The sequence below is a fragment of the Megalops cyprinoides genome, chromosome 12, assembly GCF_013368585.1.
Source record: "Megalops cyprinoides isolate fMegCyp1 chromosome 12, fMegCyp1.pri, whole genome shotgun sequence".
NCBI classification, from domain to species: Eukaryota; Metazoa; Chordata; class Actinopteri; order Elopiformes; family Megalopidae; genus Megalops; species Megalops cyprinoides.
In genome coordinates this window covers 14,453,630-14,475,072 of record NC_050594.1, presented here as the reverse complement: position 1 = coordinate 14,475,072, position 21,443 = coordinate 14,453,630, and the positions used below count along the sequence as shown (strand labels likewise).

Below are 21,443 nucleotides of genomic sequence, written 5' to 3'. Positions count from 1 at the left end.
GAAAGGTGGAGTCAGTAGGGCAAGCTGTTTTAAAACAAGGCGGTACTGTTTTGCTGTGCGCCATGTGAAGGCGTTATTAAGAAAGGCGCAGACGACCCTCCCTTCACCTCCACAGCCCTCTCTTTCTTTACACACCGTACTTTCCACCTTCATCTTGGTGAAGGAAAGTCTGAGGTGTGGACAGTCTGATGAGTGGATTATTCGCCCTTTTTTTAACGCTGAAACGAAGCTGAAGGGGGCAAATGATTTAGAAAGAAACTATGTCTGTGAAAGAGAGTGAGACTCATGTGCTGGCAGACATGGCTCTGCGACTCATTAAAGGGGCTGCTGCATGTTTTTTTTTCTCCCCCTCTGTCAATGCCGGTGTGCTTTACGACGAGGAGGTGCAGGCACTTTGCAGACAGCTAGATGGAAGACAGGTGTGGATGGACACCCGCTGATGTTACTCCTGCAGGTTGTTGACCTCCCCAGCAGTGTCCGACAGAGAGAGAAGCAGCAGGTAGCCGCCCTGTGCGAGACACTGAGGTTCTAAGGGGGACTGGAATTTTTTTTCCTGTTAATCTCATTGACTTGGTGTTTCTGTCACAGTTTGTTTGACCTGGGGTACACCTTAATGTTATCCATGCTGTGTGTGTGTGTGTGTGTAGTGTAAGGAAGCACACGCAGTCATACAATGCGTTCCTCTGTGTTCCCTGCTCGCCGCTCTGTGAAACCGCTCCTTTGTGTCACCGCTAAACCCCATTGTGAGACTGAACCAGCCGGTCTGTGCGCCCAACGAGCGAGCAAGCCCACACCTCACAGTGGAGCAGAGATAATGAGGGGAGGAGAGAGCGAAAGAGAGAGAAGCATTTAGAAAACATTTACAGAAGGTCATTGTCCTTTTGTGTGTACCAGTGCTTGCCATGACTCACCGCTCTCTCTCTCTCTTTCTCCTTTTCCCCTCTCCCTTTCTCACTCTCTCTCTCCCTCTCCCTCCCTCTCTCTTTCTCACTCTAGCCCACTGACCTCCCACCTGCACACGTCCTCGCAGCCGACCAATCAGGCGCGTGGAGGGGCTGTGCCTCCGGTTGCAGCCTTCCCTCAGTGCTGGAGGGCCGAACAGGCGCCTTCCAGTAAGGGTTAGCAGGGGGGCTCAGAGATTCCCAGCAGAGCAGCCCTCCCATCCGCACGGCCTGTTGACTCAAGCGCAAGAGAGGGGCTATCAATTTTCAGGGGTACGTCAGACTAAGGGGGCCCTTTTTACCGTAAAGCTATGCGCTTCCAGAATTTCTCTCACAACCTGGGAAGGAGACAAAAAAAGAGAGAAATAGCATAGCAGTATTATTGTTTCTTCTGCATGATATGTATATGCTTTGGCAACCTGAATGTATGCCTTTCATGCCAGTGAAGCCAATTGAAACTGAATATTGAAAAAGTGAGAGAGAGTGAGAGGGAGAGAGAGAGAGAGCGTGAGACAAAAGGTATGGAAAATGATATTTATTCAGGGGACATAAGCCTGAGGCGGGACTCACACTGATTGTTTCCTGGAAAGTTTGAGAAAAAAAAAATCTCTTTAAGATCATTGAATAGTGTTACCATTTCGCTCACCATCTGAGAGCTTAACCTTGAGGGCTGTTGAATTTCAGTGCCGTTCATGATGTATCATGATGTGACACTGACATGAAGACATGGGCGTCAGTGACAGTGATTGCCACTGTTCTGGCAAAACATACAAACAGTGAGTCACTGCTGTGTCTGTCTCAAGTGGCAACATCGCTGTCTTTTCCCAATGTCTGTGACAAACCTGACTCACCTGGCAAACTGTATTATGTCACAGCTCCACCTCATTGTTTTAAGCCTTGGTTTGTAAAACAGGTTTATGCACACAAGCCATAAGTTACGCACAGGAAAAAGAAAAAACAGCAAAATACAGAATGAAATATGTCTGCACTGAGACTGTATAGTGTACACACAAGAGCTGAAAAAAATGACAAGATGTTTAACCAAATTTACAGTATGCCTCTCCAGGTGAGCATTAATGCACATTGTAGCCTTAAACCTGTGTGGCTCCTCAGGTTATGTGAAATATATGGCCGTTAGTAGCGTCCTTCATTTTGGCAGAAATGTGTACTATATACAAACATCCAGGGCTGGGTGATACAGCCATTGCTATATATCAAATAGCTATTTTTTTCTAAAGGGGAAAAAATATGGGAAGAAACCCACATACCGGGGATAGCTGTTATTGCACTAAAATAGCTATTCGATATATATCACGACGGCTATATCGCCCAGCCCTACGTTTTCTGAGATTTCATGAGGGTATTCCTGCACAGAAAGCACAAACACAGGGCCAGGCAAGGCCGAGAGACGAGAGTCTGCACCTAAGAAAGACCTAGGAACGACCTGGACAAGCTCCTGTGGAGTTTGTGCCCTGCATAAATCAGGGCGCCTCTGTCTGAGTTCTGTGCCAGAGACACATAAACACTGTGTTGTAAGCCTTTCATGGGGCTTGGGTGTGGGTGCTGTCTGGATGATTTTTTTTTTTGTTTGTTTGTCCATTAAACAGGAAGGAGTCAGTATTCAGGGTCTGAGCTACCCCTATCGTAAGATGGCACACAGGCAAAATGGCGGGAAACAGTTGTGGCGGGGCTCACATATTCCTGCAGCGAGCACCAGCTTTTGTTACCTCCTTTCCTTTCTTCCTCTTCCTCTTTCAGTGCTGTTTATTTGAATAGGCAGCCTAGTTAGCAGGCCTGGGCTTGTCATGTCTGTTGGCTCGTAAACCACCGTTGCCGCCAGCTATTCTGATGGAGCTAGGACTCCAACTAGCAAAAAAATTAATATAAATACGTGAATCAATGAAGGTATACTTAAAAAATCAAAGACATAAATTATTTGGTCCTCCTTAGAATTGTGCTATACTGATAAAACAAAACAAAAAAATCAGTCAACAGTAGTTTCTTTCAATGCACCAACAAATCGCTTGTGTATGCAATATATATATATATATATATATATATATATATATATATATATATATATATATATATATATATATATATATATATGCAATATACTATTCACCAGCCTGATCAGATGGGATGAGGCTGCCACTCCTCAAAAAGAACCACAGGACCTGTGACCTCTGACCCCAGCTGCGAGGAGAATTTATTGTTAGTGCATTTCCAGGGCAACCCCTCATTAAAAAAGAAGAATGAGTCATGAACTCTTCTTTCCCTCGCTGTCTGAATGAATTTACACCCATCTTGTCACCAATGTCAGATCCCGCGTCACAGTTCTCAGTTATTTTACGGGAATCGTGCAGGCTGTCATCTGCTAAGCATTCCTGTTGGAGCTCAAAGCCGTACTTCAGAAACCAGGACAAAGCCCAGAGCCCAGCCTTTTTCCAGGCAAGCAAACAAAACTAGAGACCTTTTACACCACAGTGCTGGAGTAAGCTCCTGGATGTGTGCAATAACATGAGAAAATATCCTGACCAAAGCAGAAAGTTAATCCATATGGCCTATGGTAAATACAGAGATGCATGGCCAAAACTGTGTCCAAATCATAGTACACATGATAAAGAACTATTCAAAGCAGAAGTTACGTCACAGGTAATGAGTGTAGATTTCAGAATACCGATCTGTAATATTTGTTGTAAATATGATTGCACTCAGGAAATGTTTCATTGTGCCAATAAAGTTAGTTGAATTGAATTCCAATTCTCAGTTACTTAATTCTAGTTGTAAATTCTTTGTTAATAAGTTATTCCTAAAAAAATTGCCAGACTGAATTTGAATCTCCCTGCAATAGTTATGTCTAAATTCACAGTTCTGTCTATAATTATTCTTGATTTTTGCAGGCATTACTTGTGACATAACTCAAGTACTCTCACTAAAATGCAAAGAATATACAGGTTGTTTATTAACATCTACACGATAAATAGCAGTGACAAACCCATAACGTCCCCGCCCCCTGCATTATTCCTAAACATGTGGAATGGCAGGTCATATTTCAAATGTAGTATTTACGGCTTTCTTTTGAAACAGAAAAATAGAAAGAAAAAAATAGAATCATATCATTTAAACTCAGAATAAATAAAATCACAGACTCTTGAAAGCACCTCTGGAATAATTAAAAATATGAAGGGTTTGTGTTTTTGGTAACTGTTGGTCGAGTGATATGACTAGACCAGCCAGGTAATTAGATTCATTTCTTCTGACTTGAATAAGAGTATGACTATACTAAAGTGAGATTGGCAGTGCTGGTGTAAAGTAATCCCTGCAGATATGTATGTATTCACAACACTAATGAATCCATTATGCAGTGCATACCAGCAAGCTAATTCCAGGGGCACTGTGGCCATTACTCACTGACAGCAGAGGAACTGACATCACAGGAAGTGGGAAGTGGTCAGAAGTGAATTCCCACAACGGTAGCCATTTTTGGCCCAAACTGACTGAATTGATTCCATGCTGTTTTGCGCAAATGAAAAGCAAGCCAACATTTTTGGCTTTTTCCCAAAAGGCCCTTCAACAAAGCGTTGAGCTTTCACCAGCAAGTTGGACTTGACTCTGAGCATAAATATCTTTTGCGTTACCTTGGCGACTAATTCTTTATAAGAGGCCAACATTGCTGAGTGCTTGGCCTTTACTTTGGCCATGTAACATTATTGTTTCAGGTTTTTTTGGCAGACACATAACATCACATTGGCTCAGAATTTTGAAATCAGGCCAGCAACCCCAATACCTTGCGTGTGTTTGGACAGGGAGAGTGTCACCATGGATTAACTGCTCGTTCAGGCCTGAAGTGTCACCACTGCTGAGGCCTGAATGAACAACTTGGTGCTCCCGATTTTCTTCCCATTTCACAGCACTCATCCGACACGGGGGGTGAGGAAAAACACAGGGAGACCATTGCTGTAGTCACATATACCCTTATATGGACAGCCATAATTTACAATAAAATATTTAAAAGGAGAAAGAAGTCAAAAAAGAAACTGAAAACAAAATGGAAGTCATGCAGGATAGGAAAGAAATAAGCCATCAGAAAATCTGAATAAAACCTGTGCAATTGTAATCAATTAAAACTAGAAAGATAGGTAATCACATAATTGTACACCACAAGATTTATAAGTAAATTGGGATGGAGTGGTGTATCTGCCATATACCACTGTGGGTTAGTATACTATCATTGTGAGAAATTAGTTGTGCATTTCTGTGTATAGAAGTAAGATGAACACAAGCTGTCCGAACACAAGACAATCTCTCATACATCACTATGTAAATCTGTATGTGTAAAATGACAATCTAACCAAATTTAAGTGGCTGGCAAAGTGGCATAATTAAAGTAATCACTATTAATACATGAATGTAACACTGAACTTCCTAATATGAAGCTGTTTTGGACATATAATTTTGAGAGATTAAGCAGTCCTTATGGCAAAGCACGTTAAAGACATCAGCTTCTCTTGGTATGACATGGATGTGATTTCTTTCACAATTCAGTCTATTTTGAAAACATTTCAGCTGTCATACTGTGGCCCAGTCTTAGGATGTCTCCTTTAACCATCAGCAACACGTGCCAAAGGAAGATGCAACTACACGGAAAGAACTGGATGGACACCAATTATTAAGTCATGGCTTCGATACTTTATTCACACATTTCATAAAGACCACACAATATTAAGTGCTGCATGTTTTCTGTGTACAGTCTTAAAATGAAGGCTAGAGTTCAAAAGGTAAAAATCCAATTTCAAATACAGACCGAAAGTTTATAAATACAAATTCTGTACAATATTACAAAATAATGCTCATTACAAAAGCTACAAGAAACTTTAGCTAATACCACCCCCAAACTTCAAAAACCCAAGCACACAACACACTGGTCTAAGAAAACAGATTTTTCCATTCTGCTCGAACAGGAGCAATTGTACTCTCAGTCCACCAGGGGATAGCGGACAGGCAGAGAAACATACCCAAACAGAATTCGGTAAGGTTTTCTGACAGATAGGCACAGCTCTGAACAAAGACAACTGTTCTCCAACTGCAATGTGAACAGAGCAAGATGCTATGGGGTCCTGTTCGACACCCACCCCCTACAACACTGTCGGAACACACGTTCAGTCCAGGTAGGTGCAATAAAAACCTCAGGTCTCAGGAGTAGGCGACACTTAGAACATTCATGGGATCTCTGCTTCTGCTTTGAAACAATGAAGGCCATCAGAGTACTACTGTGCTGTCCTTAATTGCGGCTGATTGAACCAAGCCCAGCGTGGAGTTTGGTAAGAGGCCATGGTCATTGAGACAGCCTCCCTCTCCAGATCACACAGTGTCTGAAACCCACAACAGGGAGGAGCTGTATACATTGGACTGATCTCATTTATAGGCAGGCAGTCTCCAAGGACTCCCACACTGAAATCATCAGATAAGAAGTATTCTTGACACAGAAGTGGAAAAGCTCATATGGTACTCTATGCTGGGAAATGCGAGTCACACATGGAAAAATGTTTGCTTCTCCAGTGGCCGTATCCTGTACGGGTTGCATTCTCTCTCGCCTTGAAGTATAATTAAAAACATTTCCTATGAAAGAAACACACTTCACCTAATCCAAATTATTTTACTCTAGCACACTGTCCCTCCCCCTACATTTTCCGTTTTTTTTTTTTGAAACATCCCATAGTCACCAGTCACTGAACATTTTTTTAAACAGAGTATAGAATTAACAAGCCCAAATAATGGATTACAAACTTTTTTTCAAAAATGTATATACAACAACCTTCCAGGAAGTTAAATCTTCAAAAACCTAGCTGCCGTTTCACAAATCATCACTCTCAAAACACACAAATGCTTCCTGATAAGGGACACACACATGCAAACACACACACGCCCACGTCTAATACACTGGTGCATCTCTGGCACTCCAGGCATCTGCCCATCACTGGCCAATAGTAGCAGGGCTTCAACACCTGCTGTCATGGCAACTGTGCACCATCTGACAATAGATAAAGCTGGAGGTATGAGGTAGAGTGACCAGGTCTGATGTCCAGACTGAAAACATATGATAACTGTCCATGACACTACCCCTCAACCTTCCTAATTCTACATCTTAACTGAAATAGCTAGGAAAATCTCACCTTTTAGCCCTTCATGGGCAGCACCCTGTAGAATTTACATTCAGAAGTTCAACTCTGTAAACCCGTGGGTGTATCAAGACTGAAATAGTTCTGTGCTACCAGAACAGATGCCTCCCTCTAGTGGAGGAAAACAGTACAAACACCTAGCTTTGGAGAGACTTATTCCTGAGTGTTTATGTTACCCCCCTCCCTCCCCAAAGTCAAAACCCACCTAGCAGGATAAAAGCACCCAATATTGTCTAATGACTGAAAATTCAGCCAGAGGTTTGTCATACACTGATAACATCCTGGAGTTTATCGCATTAAGACTCCAGTATTACCAAATCGCAAATTAGTCAAATCTCACATTTGAATATTTCTCTATACCATGCAGTCGGGCCTGCCAGTGAATGTCCAGGTGGCACTGCTCTATGCGCATAAAAGGATCTGTTCACGGATATTCAAAGGCAGGCGTCAGTTGTACAGACATGCTGCAAAGGGGAGGCGGAGGGAAGGCTGCAGGAGCTTTGAAGGATGCCGTGACGCCCGGTCTGAGCTACAGGGACATCTTGGCAGCACTGGGGCCCGGACACATCCACGTCAGTGCCAATTTCACTGCCCCCTGCTGGGAGTGAATGACTAATTATTACAAAATTACCTTGCTACTACAATATCAAAAAGAGAGAACTACTAAACTACAAAAAAATCCTTGAGAGAGGGAAGGGCAGTGGAGTCACAGTGCAGTCAAGTTCCCCTCACACCTGCAACCCTTCCCTTCCCCTGAACTCAGACAGGGTCCCCTCCTCAGCTCTTGAGCAGGTCGCCCAGGTCGTAGGTGTCGAAGAAATCCGAGACGCCCTCCCCGTCCTCCAGGCTCCACAGGTAATCGTCGTGGTCGAGCGGGGGGGAGAAGCTGACGAATGGGGCAGCGGTGTCAGAGGCGAAGGAGCTGCCGGGGAGCTGGTCCTCCGTGATCTGGAGCAGGCTGGGAGGGAGGCCAAGCATCCCCTCCACATCCAGCAGGGAACTGCTGGAAACCGCTGCCGTCTTCGGTATCTCTGCTGTGGGGGACAAGATGGAGAAGGAGGGGGTCTGTTTATTCCAAACAAAGTCCACTGGAATGAAACCAAGTGAGCTCGTTCTCAAAACAAACAGTCTAATAGATGCAATTAATGAGAAAAGAACATGCTAACGTCAGCTAAATGTAACAGCTAAACAGGAGAAATACCCAGCAGAAAGATGAACCTGCAAAACTTTTCTGCACTCACTGCACTTACAGGTTAATCACACCCTAGCACCACCAGTGCTTCTAAGATTCATGTTTTCTGTGTACTGCAGAACCACAAAATGCAAGTGGAAATATCATTTAGGAGAACATGCACAGAAATCTTACTCAGCCAGCCGAAAATGCAGTGTGCACCTTTCACTGCCTCAGGCCAGCTTTTCTGTGTAAGAGTGCTTCACATGCCCATAGGGGACACAATACCATATTAGCCATGAATACATTATATGCTACATGTAATTCCCTTGTTACTGTCAATGGTAACAAGGTAACTGCAAGGTTAGCATCAGGGAAATGGCAGGGAATTTGAATTTGTTTAACACAGTGCTGGCTGTCATACATTGCCTTCAATTCAGAAATCCACTGCCTCATATCACTCTGTCCATTTGTGTTGTACTTCGTCTCACTTGTAAGTTGCTTTTGGATAAAAGCGTCTGCCAAATGAATAAAATGTGAATGTTAATGTCTGTTTTAGCAGCTGGAAGACAGTCGAGGGAATGAAGATTTGTGCACTTTCATTCCACTTGTCGTCCAATTTGAAATCAGTTGGATATGCAAATGTAAGATAGCAGGCCGTGTGTCTGTGCGTAAGCAGGGCTGAACCCCAGACCAGCTTCTCCCCCTTCTCAAACCAGATGAGTGAGCCCTTACCCTCCACAGGTTCCTGTTTCAGAGAGGATTCTGGGGTCTCTGTGGCCAGCGGGGGGCACTCCTTCCTGGGGGTGCTGCTTTTCACGGGACTCCCATCCTCCAGCACCTCGTCTGGGCACAGGTACACCTCTATGGGCCCATTCTTACTCTTCAGGTAGATCTGCAGTGTGTCCTGGATACACGCATAGATTGTTGATGACTTTAGTCAACTTTTTCTTAAGGTACCATAAAAGTAGAACATAAATTACACATCACAAGTGATAAGAGCTATGTAAACTTTAAACAGCAAACATTCCCAACCACATTCTTCAGGTGTGGGTATGAATCAGACTGTCGACATATCTTAGACCATGTTATTATGGCAATCGTCACTACAATTTACAACACCTGACACTGTCTTTCTTTCACTGCTTTTATTTAGGAAAGCAGAAACTCCTCAAGGAGGAAAGGGACTAGGACAGCGGTTTGTGCATGTGTGCGCACACACTCACCCCTGAGGATTCCGGCACCTCCAGCTTGGTTTCAGAGGGAGCCTTCACAGCGATGACAGTCTGGTCCTGCAGGCTGGCGATGGAGTGGATGTCCTGGTACGTGACGTACCCCAGCGTACCAAGGAGTCAAGGAGAAAAGCCACTACACAGCCACCATGTCCTGTCATGTACCATCAAACCCACCAAGTATTTCTCCCACATCTGAGTACAGGGACAGGAAAGATGTCCCTACATTAGCATCCTGTGTCCAACCTCAAATGATTCTCAAAACATGTGAATGAATCGCGCAAAAAGGAAGAGAAAGCTGCTCTCTTGTACTCCACCCCACTTGGGTGTGTTCATCAAAAAACTTTTGTAACCAGTTGAGCAATGGTAACTATAAATCATCATGTATTTTGTAATCTTTTGTGCTCATGGAAGGAGAAGTTGAGATCCAGAACTAATTGTAAAGGGTACCACAGCAAATGAAAGCTGAATATTTGAGAGATGGCAGCCACATTGGTACATACCTCGTTGCCATTTTGAAACTCCTAATGTTATAAACTCCTCACCACAGTTGCAATTCAATGAATATTGAAATGGCCGGTTCAACAGCAAAACTGCAACCTTCCGACAACTAGGCTGCTGAGCACACTTGTGCATACCTCTGTCCCCCCCCACCCCACTGCCACCACAACCCCCATGAGCTGGGTGTCAACACCCTGCTGGAAGGATATCGTTGGTTGTCCTTGTTCTCTGTCAGCTCCCGCAGCTGGGTGGTACTGGACTGGATGAGGTCGTCCAGGGCCTTCTCTGCACGCTCCAGATCACTCAGCTCCTTCCTCAAGGCACGCGCCTTTTCAGAACCTCCGGCAGAACCCTCAAACACGCCGCCCACCCTGAGCGTGCGACAGAGAGCATGCTAAGAACACTGGTAACCCGCTGCCCCCATGATTACAGTCAAGAACCACACTGAGCATGCTCATTCTACTCATTTACACAATAACACAATGCTAACATGCCAAAGAACCTTCAACCCCTGAGAATGAGGGCAATTATACTTAAACATCAATGCAGAGGCAAATCGCACATCTCAAATTTTCTCCACAGTAGCATTAAAAACTTATGGCAGACTTTTATGGACATAATTTTCACACAAAAATACAAAGTTGTTCCATGACCTCTCGCATGAGTATGATTGTTCAGTGGGCTCTCACATTCCAAGCCCCAAAACTGTCACATGGTGACAGCCTGAAAAACTGTAAACAGGGAAACATCTGTATGAAAATCCACTGACCAATCAAACTCCTTAGTAAACATGTCAGTGCTGGAGTTTGAGGGGCACCTTTACACTCTTGCTATTCCCACACAGCATCTCATCTCATCTTTTGGACGATATAATGCAGTGGCCTTTACTCACATCCACTGAATGTTGTTTTTGGACTTCTTCCGGATGAGCTGGACGCCCTCAAGCACATTGGTGATGTCATAGATGCGCCTCTTCTGGACCTCCAGAACCTCAGTGGCCCAGTTAAGGTCCAGAACCCCATCTGCCGACTCACTAAGCAGGCCCACAAACTTCTTGGTGAGGAGGCCTAGGGAGGTGTCGTAGCGGGTGCGTTCTCCGGGTGACTTGGGGGCTGATTTTTTAAGAGAAGGAAACGTGTGGTTAGAACGCAATGTCTTCACACCATCTCTTCCTAAAAGCGATTCAGTTTAGAAGCGCACACTAGACTATTTCCATTACAAAACACTGCCATGTGTGCACCTAAATGACACTTATACTTCCTTCCCAGAACCTGGACAGAGGGGCAGAGGTTTAGTGTCACAGTTTTCCCTTAGATTAGATTAAAAACACAATTGTAGTAGAGTTGGGAACCGAAACTCGGTTCCAAATTAGAACTGAATCCAAAATGCCAATTCATTTTCAGTTCTGCTTAACGGTTCCTAAATGCAATAACCCTTTATTATTGCAAACAAAGGCTACATATCTGCAAGGACGTACGTAGCTATCTGCCAGGACCTGTCTACGTGACTATGTCCGGCATCAATGCAAAAGCGTGTCCATTTGTTTAGCCCTTTCACGCATATGGTCACACCGGTGTGATTAGCAGTTTAACGCGTATGCTAAAACCAGTGTGATTAGAACACTAGAGTGGAACAGCAATTTAACGTTAAAAATATAGCAAATGCTAACTGAAAACTGAGAAGCTTAACGCTGATGAAAACATAACGAACCATGTAACGTAACACGCACGCTACATAGCATAGAAATAAGTTACGTGCGAAAGGGTTACAAACGAGCTAGCATGCATGGCTAACGTCACAACAGTGTGAAAGATGGACCGCGGTAAATGGTCAAAAGTGTGGCTTCACTTTAGAAAAGAAAACGACAAGGTAAAGTGCAATGCATGTGGGAAGCTAATTAGCTGCAAGTCAGGTTGCACATCAAATCCGACCAAACGTCAGCACGGCGGTGTACAGTGTTTGATGTCTTGCGATAAGCAAGAATAAGCGGAATCGGAATCGTTAAAATTCAAACAACACCCAACCCTAAATTGTAGGGCAATGCTGTAGGGGAACAAGAGCAGGAAATACTGAGACTCACAACACTGATGTTTTATACTCTCATCATTCATGCTATGAAGGAGAGAACAGTGGGTTCTTGTGGTGGTATGATCGGCAATGTTGAGGTTGAGCTCTAAAACAGGAACCTTATTCGTTTCCATTCAGAAACCACCAGAAGAGTCTTCTCCCTCTAATTATGCATAGCATTTTATTTCTGACATGATATTCCGTCTTGGGGGGAAAAAGAAGGAATCCAGTCGTTTCTGTTGGAAGTTGTTGTCATGATAAATCATTCTCTGTCTGGCAAAAAGACTAACATGTAATTATAGCTTTCCACCACTGGCCCTTTGCAGAATTGTAAATTTAACAGAAAGTGAATTACTTGACTGTTGCTTTTGCATGTTAGCTGAGGAATACCCCGGTTAAAGCAAGGCATGAAAAGTAGTCTTTCTGCTGGTTCAGCAGCTCTGTAATTATGCATGAGTGTTTAAAGAAGGGCTGGAAATGTTGACAAATATAACCCAGATTACTCACCACATTCTGACCTTTTTAATATTCCGTTAAATCCAGCAGAGACTTATTAATCATGTATGTCCATGGCTAAAAAGAAATGCTATGTTGGACTTAATGATGTACTTTAGCACAAAGATGCCATCTTGGACATCGTGGGTTCCATGCTAGAGGGCAGTTTGCCATTTTCTGTGTTTGGCCTTCAGTTTGTGCACCCCTGCCCCCTTCCTCCCGGGATACTCACTTTTGGGGCTGGGGACTCTGCCGGCTGCCGCACAGCCCTTTCCTTTGGGGGTGCGGAAGTCAGGGAGGTAGAGGGGGTCCTCCAGATCCAGCTTCCTCTTGGCCTGAGAGAGGAAGGGTGCAGGTGAGACCGGAGAACACACAGACACAGGTACCCACCACAGCTGCTCCCCACTCAAGAGCTGCATGGCCACAGTGTGGGCACACGACAGCATGGCAGTCACTTAGCCAAAACACTCACCATACACAAGCTAAGGTGGGGAGGCATGGGGAGTATGGTCCGCTCACATGCCGTGCCATCAGTGAACAATGCACACCCCCACATTCTCACATACTCCTGGACCTGCTCAATAAACAAGGCCATCTCCCAAACTCACTGCCCACCAAACGACAGGACGTCCCTTTACGTGCCCCCACCCCCTGTATCTAATTACTGTCACAGGGCCAACATAACGAGCGTGTCATGTGAATGGGTGCAACCTCATTCATGCACCCATTACAGGACAGGGAAGAAATGCTAGCTCACCGCTGTTAATTCACCATTTCACACAAAGGACAGAGAGCCTAACTGCCTGCCGTTAAGTCACTCATTCAGGCAAGACAATGAGGGAAAATTCCCCTCAAACTGTTAATTCATCCTTTCACAGAGGATGAAGAAACTCCAGCCCACAGCAGGAAACGACAGGTCAGGGATGTAAGCACAGCATCAAATCTATGACGCACAGCTCCATGTTAACACACATAGCTCTAATCAGCAGGCTTTTAGCCAAATCTGTAATTACCGTTTGGCAGGTGATGGCTTCACACACACACACACACACACACACACACACACACACACACACACACACACACACACACACACACACACACACAGTTGTTAGTGAAGTTAATAGGCTTTTGCTTTTCCAAGACTGCTGCCCAGACCAAAATTAGCTCCATGAGCACTTTGCTGAGGCAGTTTAGTGGCTCATTTACCGCTGTGACCCCCGAGGCGCTTCACCGTACAAAAATAAAACGGAGGGGGTCAGACCACAGACGAGGCCCACGCAGCTGTGCCCCAGGAGAGCAGCCCCCCCCCCCCCAAACACTATCTTCTCCATAAATTACCAAAGACCTGCAACAACGCTGCAACCATCAACAGCTGAAGGGGCATTCCGGACTCCGCAGCCTGGAAACATGTGCTCTCAGTGGCCAGAGTGGAGTGGCCACGTGCAACAGCTAAGCACAGGCCACTGGGGGGTGCAGCACTCTTTGCTTTATATCATGAAGGCAAACAAGGTGATAATGGGTGTTCCCCCATCCCCAAGGGCAGCTACCAGCCCCAACAGCTCAGCCTTTGACCCATTCACTGTGACGATGTGTGAACATAGTACCTATCGCAGAGTGTGACCTCACTTGAACTGGATAAGTGTCTCCTGCTCTGGGCCCCGAACTGTACAGTGTGTGAGAAAGCGCACACACACACACTTTCCAGTCAAGTCTTAACCAAAGTGGAAACTCTTGCTCTCCCTGTGCCATTAAATAAAAATACACTCTTGAGGTAAGACGCCAGGACGTTAAAACAACCAAAACAGAGACTTTTCCATTTCATCTTGTCAGGAAAAATAGGGGAAGGAACTTGGGGTGCCAATAATCTTGGCCAAGCCTTGTACCCCAGGCCTGCACACAACCGCTAACGACCCCTGACAGCATTCGGGGACCCGACAGGGACAGATCTGAGCATGCTCGGACAGGACTCATCAATTGTAGGCCTGGAGGATGAAGGCCTGCATTGTCCCCTGCAGCCCCTCCACCTGTTGGAGACATCTGGGGTGTAGGCAGCAGCTGGGAGCAGCAGTGAGGACAGCTCCGAACCACGACACCAGCAGCGTCTTTACCACCTCGACCTATGAGCAAGTCTGAGTGGCAGTGTAGTGTGGTGGTTAGAGACTGCCAGGCCTTGTTAAGTTTCAACAGGGCTTGGCATGGTTCCATCACGGGAAATGGTGGAGGGGGAGAACACCTAAACAGCTTTTAAATTACTCCAATTGTTGCGAACAGATTGTTATACTACTCCACAGAAACCACAAGAGAGATTTTTACAAGCACCAAGATAAAGTGGTGCTATGTGGTGGTGGTCCCCCCCACCCCAAAAGTGAGAAAGACCACACCACAGTATCCCCCTGCGAGCCTCTTTTCTGGCTACAGGGTCACATGGTACAGAACCCCTCAGTTACTCACTTTAAGATTAAGCTGTACTGAGAAAGTGTCACAAGTTACAAACTTTGCCCCAGGGTTCCTCCCCCGCCCCCCACAACCCCAATGCTATTTTGTTGTGGTCGGCACAACATACCAGATTGCTGAGTCAATCCTGTGGCCACTTCTCTCTCGCTCTCTCACACACACGCGCGCACACATGCACACAGTGTGCCAGCTCATTCGGTGAGAAGAAACATGCAGGAAACCGGCACATTCTGACGCTCTGAGAGGAAGCAATGGCTTCACACGAGCCCTGTGTCATAAGATGATGTGCAACTTTGACTTCCTTTTCCTGTGACGTTGACCTATATAAGACCGGGGCTCCACCTCACAGGTCCCCACGTAGGGGTCATTTTAATCAGACTGATCATCTCATCTCGTGTCTTACTGGGGCAACACCCCAACCCCTCCCACAAAAAGATGGCCCGGCCCTTCCTGAGGAACATTATGGATTTTGAATGTTGCAGAAAGCAGCAGATCAGGTTTTCCAGACAGCAGGGCACTTATCACTCCAGTCAGGTGGATTAGACAGGCTCTAACGGAAGCCTGCAGATATGCTGCCACACTGGCCCGGGGGCTGTGTGGCCCTACCCCCAGAGCATCCCACAGGAGGTGCACACACAGCAGCCGAAGCCACACAACTGGTTTGATGATGGCATGACAAAGGTGGCATTTGAATCCTGTATTACTGCTGCAAGCTTCTAGAACAACACCTACGCAATTCATGTGAATTTGGGCGATCTATATACAGGCAAAAATGGCACAGGGTGGCAGACTTACCCCCATGAATTCAAACACACATTCCATTTATACATGCCCAAAAAATTCCACACACTAAAGTATCTGTGGGTGTACAGGTAACCACTGAAACAGTTGGTAGTTTCTATACAACCTCAGGTCCCGCAAGTGTTTAGCTTGTACTGGTTTTAACATGGGCTTGGTCTTTTTAAACCATAAAAAACAAGTTATAAAAACATAATTTGAAGCTGTCTGTGAAACACTATCCAAACTGTACTGAGGCAGGAGAATGTGCAAAAGCTGCCTCTGACCAGCACCCACCTCCCTTCACTCTTACATTGCTCATTTTGCAACACGCAGCAAATTAAGTTACACTCTTCTGTTGTCACGCCTTCTATGTTCCACCCACATGATCACTATGAAACAGCAAAAGATGCTTTGCAAATAAAGAGGGCCAACTATGGCTTGGATACCCAGCTGGGGTGTCTCTGGACTCCTGCCCTCACCTGCACCACACCCAACCAAAAGGTCAATCTCCATTGTTGTCAATCCCAAAGGGGGGAAAAAGGGCAAAACAAGATAACCCAGGATTGATTTGGTGGCTTTGAAATGCAAGACTCCTGACATACTGCAGCCCAGGAGTCAGTCTGGGAGCAGCTAGAAAACGGCTCGTTCCCTCACGCTTCAAAAGAGACAACAACGTGAGCAAAACGGCACTCGATTACACTGAAAAGCCACACAGCATGGGGTTCCAGGTTCCCTGAGGCTAAAGCTTAGGGCGGGAATGCGTCACTCCACCACTGCAATTTTTAAATGGGTGACTTCATCTATATCTGAAATTCATATTGTTGTTCTTTAACTTAAGAGTTCTGAGGTATGCATACTGCAACTTCAGCAACCATTCACACAGTGGGGAATTCTCCATTTCCTACCACAATAATGTGACTGACATAAGGAGCATTTCTGCTTTCTCCAGCATGTGATGGATGGGGGGTTGATTTCCAACTCATGACCACAAGAGTGTTTCTCCCCTTTTAATCAATAGCAGGAGTACAGATAAGTCACACATTAGTGACAGTGACAGTGCTGTGTCTCCTGCACTAATCTGCAAGTACATGCAGCCATCGAAAAAGCAGCTACACCTCTGCTCCGTGTCAGGGAGCACAAAACTGTACTGTGTAACTTTAGGAGGCTTCCCTTGAATTCCTGCACATTTGACAAATGACACGCCTGTTTCCATAGACGTACAGTGGCAGGGACACCACAAATCTGTCGTTTTCTTAGGGCACACCTAAAGCGTATGGGGATGCTGGGGCATCCCAGACTACACAGCAACAAGCACAGAAGTGGTGGTATGCCGGGTAACAAAAGCAGAGAACGCAGGATTTAACTTAATATGAAAAACTAATGTGAATTCTGAGTCATACCCCAGAGATTTCGGGCAAGGATCAGCAAGCGTGTGTTGTAAAGCAGCAGCCCCAAACACCAGTTTTTCCACAAGGCAGGCTGCTGCACTGAGTGACAAACAGCTTGGGGGTTTTGGTTTTGTCCGTTTACATCCTGTAGTGAAAACACTTGTACCGTTGCTATTCAGCTTGTTAACTTTACAGAGTATGAGACTGGTTAAGAAAATATCAAAGATTCCAAATGAGCTTGTGCTCCCGATTATTAAAACAAATGAGGATATTTCCAATGTGGACACAGATCATAAAGAAAATAAACACTGAATTTGCAATTTTCAAATGTGACACTTTAAACCCACTGAGTTTGTAATGTCTCAGCAAGACAGTTATCTAGCCTCACAAAAAACATCTGCACCTCTAAAGAGGGAAAAACAAGTTACAACACTGTACCTTTTTAATATTTTATGTGGTTTTCTGTTATAGCTTTTGATGTGGCTGAGTTGTAAGATGTAGACAGAAACCCCTCCAGCTAATACACTTCCACTGAAACTGACACAGAGGTGTATATTAACCATTAAAAAATAAGAAAAGAACAAAGGAGAAAGGGGCACCAATGCAAGGCTGCTTTTTCCAGCCAAGGAAAAAAAAATTTGGACAGATCACTTCGACTACCGTGGCAGACTCAAATCTTCGTATATGCATCTCAATCTTCTTCTCAATCTTGTATGAACGCAGAACTTGGAGGTGAAGACAACTTTTTAACGATTTCAATGACACTTCATCAATCAACTGTGCATGGCCAGGTGACCTGACTACAACCTAAATGTTTTGGACGCTCAGTTATTCTCAATGAAGTTCACAGTGACTTAATTTAAACATATTTGTCATCCATGCCGATTATTACTGACCTGCAAAACCCTGCACTTTTGTGCGGCTTGCGCATGAAAAGGAAAAAAATTCATGGTGATACAATTACATACACAAAAAAGGGTGCGAAATCTACATGTCAAATCGGAAATAAAGCCATACCTGCAGAAAATAAAGCATGGGGATAAAGCTGAAATTCTGAAATGTCAAAACATTTTTGTCCCAATTGTAACATTCTTCAATAAAAACTTTTTCAGGCATTTAACCAAGCATGTAACAAAAGGGGATTATCAACAGCATTAATGTGTTAATTGACAAAAAATACCAACACGGAATCATACATTTCTAAGCCCTTGAAATAATAAAATGCACATACATTTGGCAAGACTGTCCCTACAGGAAGGGATAGATTCACATACTGTAAAACCAGCCAGGAAAACAGGGTTTTAACTGTTTCAACTCCTTAAGTCGTACTTATGAATAAACAAGCGCCAGTCATTGCCCCTCCCTGTTTAACACGTGACAGGAGACAATCGCAGGTTTGCATTCTTTGCAAATTAGCAATGCAAGACTGTGTGAGACCAAGGGAGGGGTCTGGCACATTCAGTTCCTTTAACCTCTTCCTGTCCTGGTCACCTGACTTCTTAACTTAAACCACCAAAAAAAAAAACCCTCAAAATAAGTTCAAAAATATCACTTCAGCTACAATTTAGCATTCACCCTGCTCTTTGATCAATATAAATTTAAGTTACTTTATACTCTAAATTAATTTATAAAAAACTCTGCAAGGGGTCAATGCAGCTAGGGCCAAAACACCGGTTGACCACTGCGCCAATTACTGACCTCTAACCTCTTTGGAAGGACAGGAGCAGGTTGATCTGGGCAATAAGGGGGAAAGTCCAAACAGGTGTGAGTGCACAGACACAAATGGATAGAACAGATAGGAGCTCACAAAAGAGGAACTCTTCGAGCCTAACGTCATGCAACAGGATCGACCTGTGATGTTCTTACTGGTCGACAAGGATGAGATAGTATTACCGACATTAATATTAAACAGGACATATTAGTATTAATCGGGACATGAGGTCGCGCCTCTTATTTCTCGAGCTGTCTGAGGGCAATCCAATTATTTAGATACAAAGCATACAAGTGCAGCAACATTTTCAACAGGACAGCCCACTCCTGCTTGACCCCCTCTTATTAGGACAACAGCCATTATCAGTTTAAGGATTGTTCTGCTCAGACGACCTAACCGCCCCTCCTCCTCCTGCTGCTAGAAGCTACCCCCCACAGAGAACGCAGATCAACCCTGGTGCCCCCAAAATTATTCTTCACCCCCCATCTTTTTGTAATGCCAGTGCGACTGCAACAGCTGGGATGCGAGCGGGCCGCCTCGAGCTGAGACACCCAACTATCTAATGACTGACTAGAACAGAACAAGCACTCCTCTGGCTCAATGCAGTATCAAATGCAACTGCAGGGATCAATGCATGAAGTTAACCCACTACAGACACGAAATGCAGTAACCGAGCCAGCCAGCTGTTTGACAATATGTTATGACACTTAACCGACAAATAATGAGGAAAAAACGTTAACTTGATCAGTGTGCATCTTTAGAAACCCATATCATATTTTCACATGGTAGAAGACATTCCTAATAGCAGTATACACTTTATTTTACAGTAGCTGGTAAGGTATTCTGATCTGATAGCTATCCTGCCGCTTACAGCTGGTGTCTGCTGACCAGGCTGCGTGTGTAACAATTTATTTTATGCATTTTAAAAAAATTACATGGAGGTATGTAGTAAACTATCAAGAACTTACCGGTAGTCTCCCGGAGGCCGACCTGATGGGCTTCACTTCAGGTCCATGGGGGGTTGCATACAGGCAATTCGCTCGCTGGTCCACGGTGGTCGTGTTGCAGATCTGGGTGAAATATCCAGCCGGTACCGAGTTGATAGGTGGGCTGGAGAGTCCGGTATTGTAAAATTCTGCATTCACTCCAGCCAGAACTTTCTTCTGAACGCCTGGGAGTGCAACAGCTCCTCTGCCTGAAGCCGGAGAAACCCCTTTGGGTATCCGCATCATCTTCTTAGCTAGCTAACTAGCTACGTTGTTAAATCAAATTGATTAGTTTGCGAACGTTTGACAACAGGTTTGCAGTTTGTACGGCAGGGAATACTATGCCAAGTGTTTTCGGATGTGCAAGCCGAAATAATGGTCACAATGCAATGCTTAGCAAGCAGGAAAATAATTGTGGTTAGCTAACAGCCAGCTAGCTAGCTTGTTAGCCAACTAGCTAATCACAAAAGGTGATTTTAAAAGCCAGCTACAATTCGGTCGTTCAAACGAGTGCAATGAAATTGCACAAAATGCATGCGTCAAATATGCACCAAAAGAATGTATCTTCCGCAAATAGCTATATTAGCTAGGTAATTCAACAAATTCCAACAGCGGCTTTACCAGCGTCTACCTCCTTGGTCCAATTAAGCGTAGCGGACAATTAAATTTAACCTTATATTTTACAAACAAATCGACCTCGAACTGTATCAATATTCCTATTCTCGAAATCAGCAGAGTCTGGCGTTAAAATCTTGCAAACCAGCATGAATGAAAAAGGTGCGTATTTAATAGGATGCCTCGGATGTTTACAGGTGCTGTTGAATATCTCGCAAAGTCTCAGCTACAGCGAAATTGCCCAGCTTTTGGACACCCAGTAGATTTCAGAACTGCTGTTTTAGCGCCAAACTACGTCCCGCGAAATTTGGATCTCCCACGGTTGTAACTGGATTCTGATTGGTCCAGAGCAACGTACAATCGTTTCTCTAGTGCGTATTTGCATATAACTGTTGGGGCCGGGCGTGCCTAGCCGTAAAGAGAAAGGGTTGCCAAATATTCTGCTTTCTGTGTTGGGTAGCCATTCATTGTTAAATGGCGTCCCGTGAGCAAACTGACTATGAAATACAGATAGTTTGTGATTTTTGGTTATATATATATGCTTCACCTTCTTTAAATCAAACCAACCCCATAAAGCTATATTTTTTTTCTTAATTTTGAAACTAATTTCTTAAATTAGTAGTAATCATCCTGAACACATTCAGGAGATTCACTACTTTAAAATACACCGTTGTGTGATGTGCACGTGATGAGGTTTTGTAGCTGCTTTAAATTAAAATTCAAAATATGCTATAATGGCATGGCCTTGTATATATAACGACAGAATGATAAAGACAGAACAACACAATCTGTGTTTATTTTAAATAAAAGGTATGTACATTATATATAGGGATATGTTAAATATATCATAGTATATAATTCTCTTTAATATCTCTCTCAGTTTCAGTTGACAATGTAGTGCCATGTAGTTTTGCAGT

The 21,443-nt window shown here is 44.4% G+C and overlaps 1 protein-coding gene across 1 annotated transcript; it reads right to left on the bottom strand.

Moving 5' to 3' along the window:
* Positions 1–7,900: 7,900 nt before the first annotated feature.
* Positions 7,901–20,157, bottom strand: e2f2 (E2F transcription factor 2). Its single transcript, XM_036543019.1, has 7 exons — positions 19,894–20,157; positions 12,822–12,924; positions 10,920–11,139; positions 10,237–10,398; positions 9,521–9,635; positions 9,030–9,201; positions 7,901–8,157 (listed from the first exon to the last, which is right to left on the bottom strand). Exons 1-7 carry the CDS (start codon positions 20,155–20,157, stop codon positions 7,901–7,903), a joined length of 1,293 nt encoding a protein of 430 aa, XP_036398912.1.
* Positions 20,158–21,443: the final 1,286 nt, after the last annotated feature.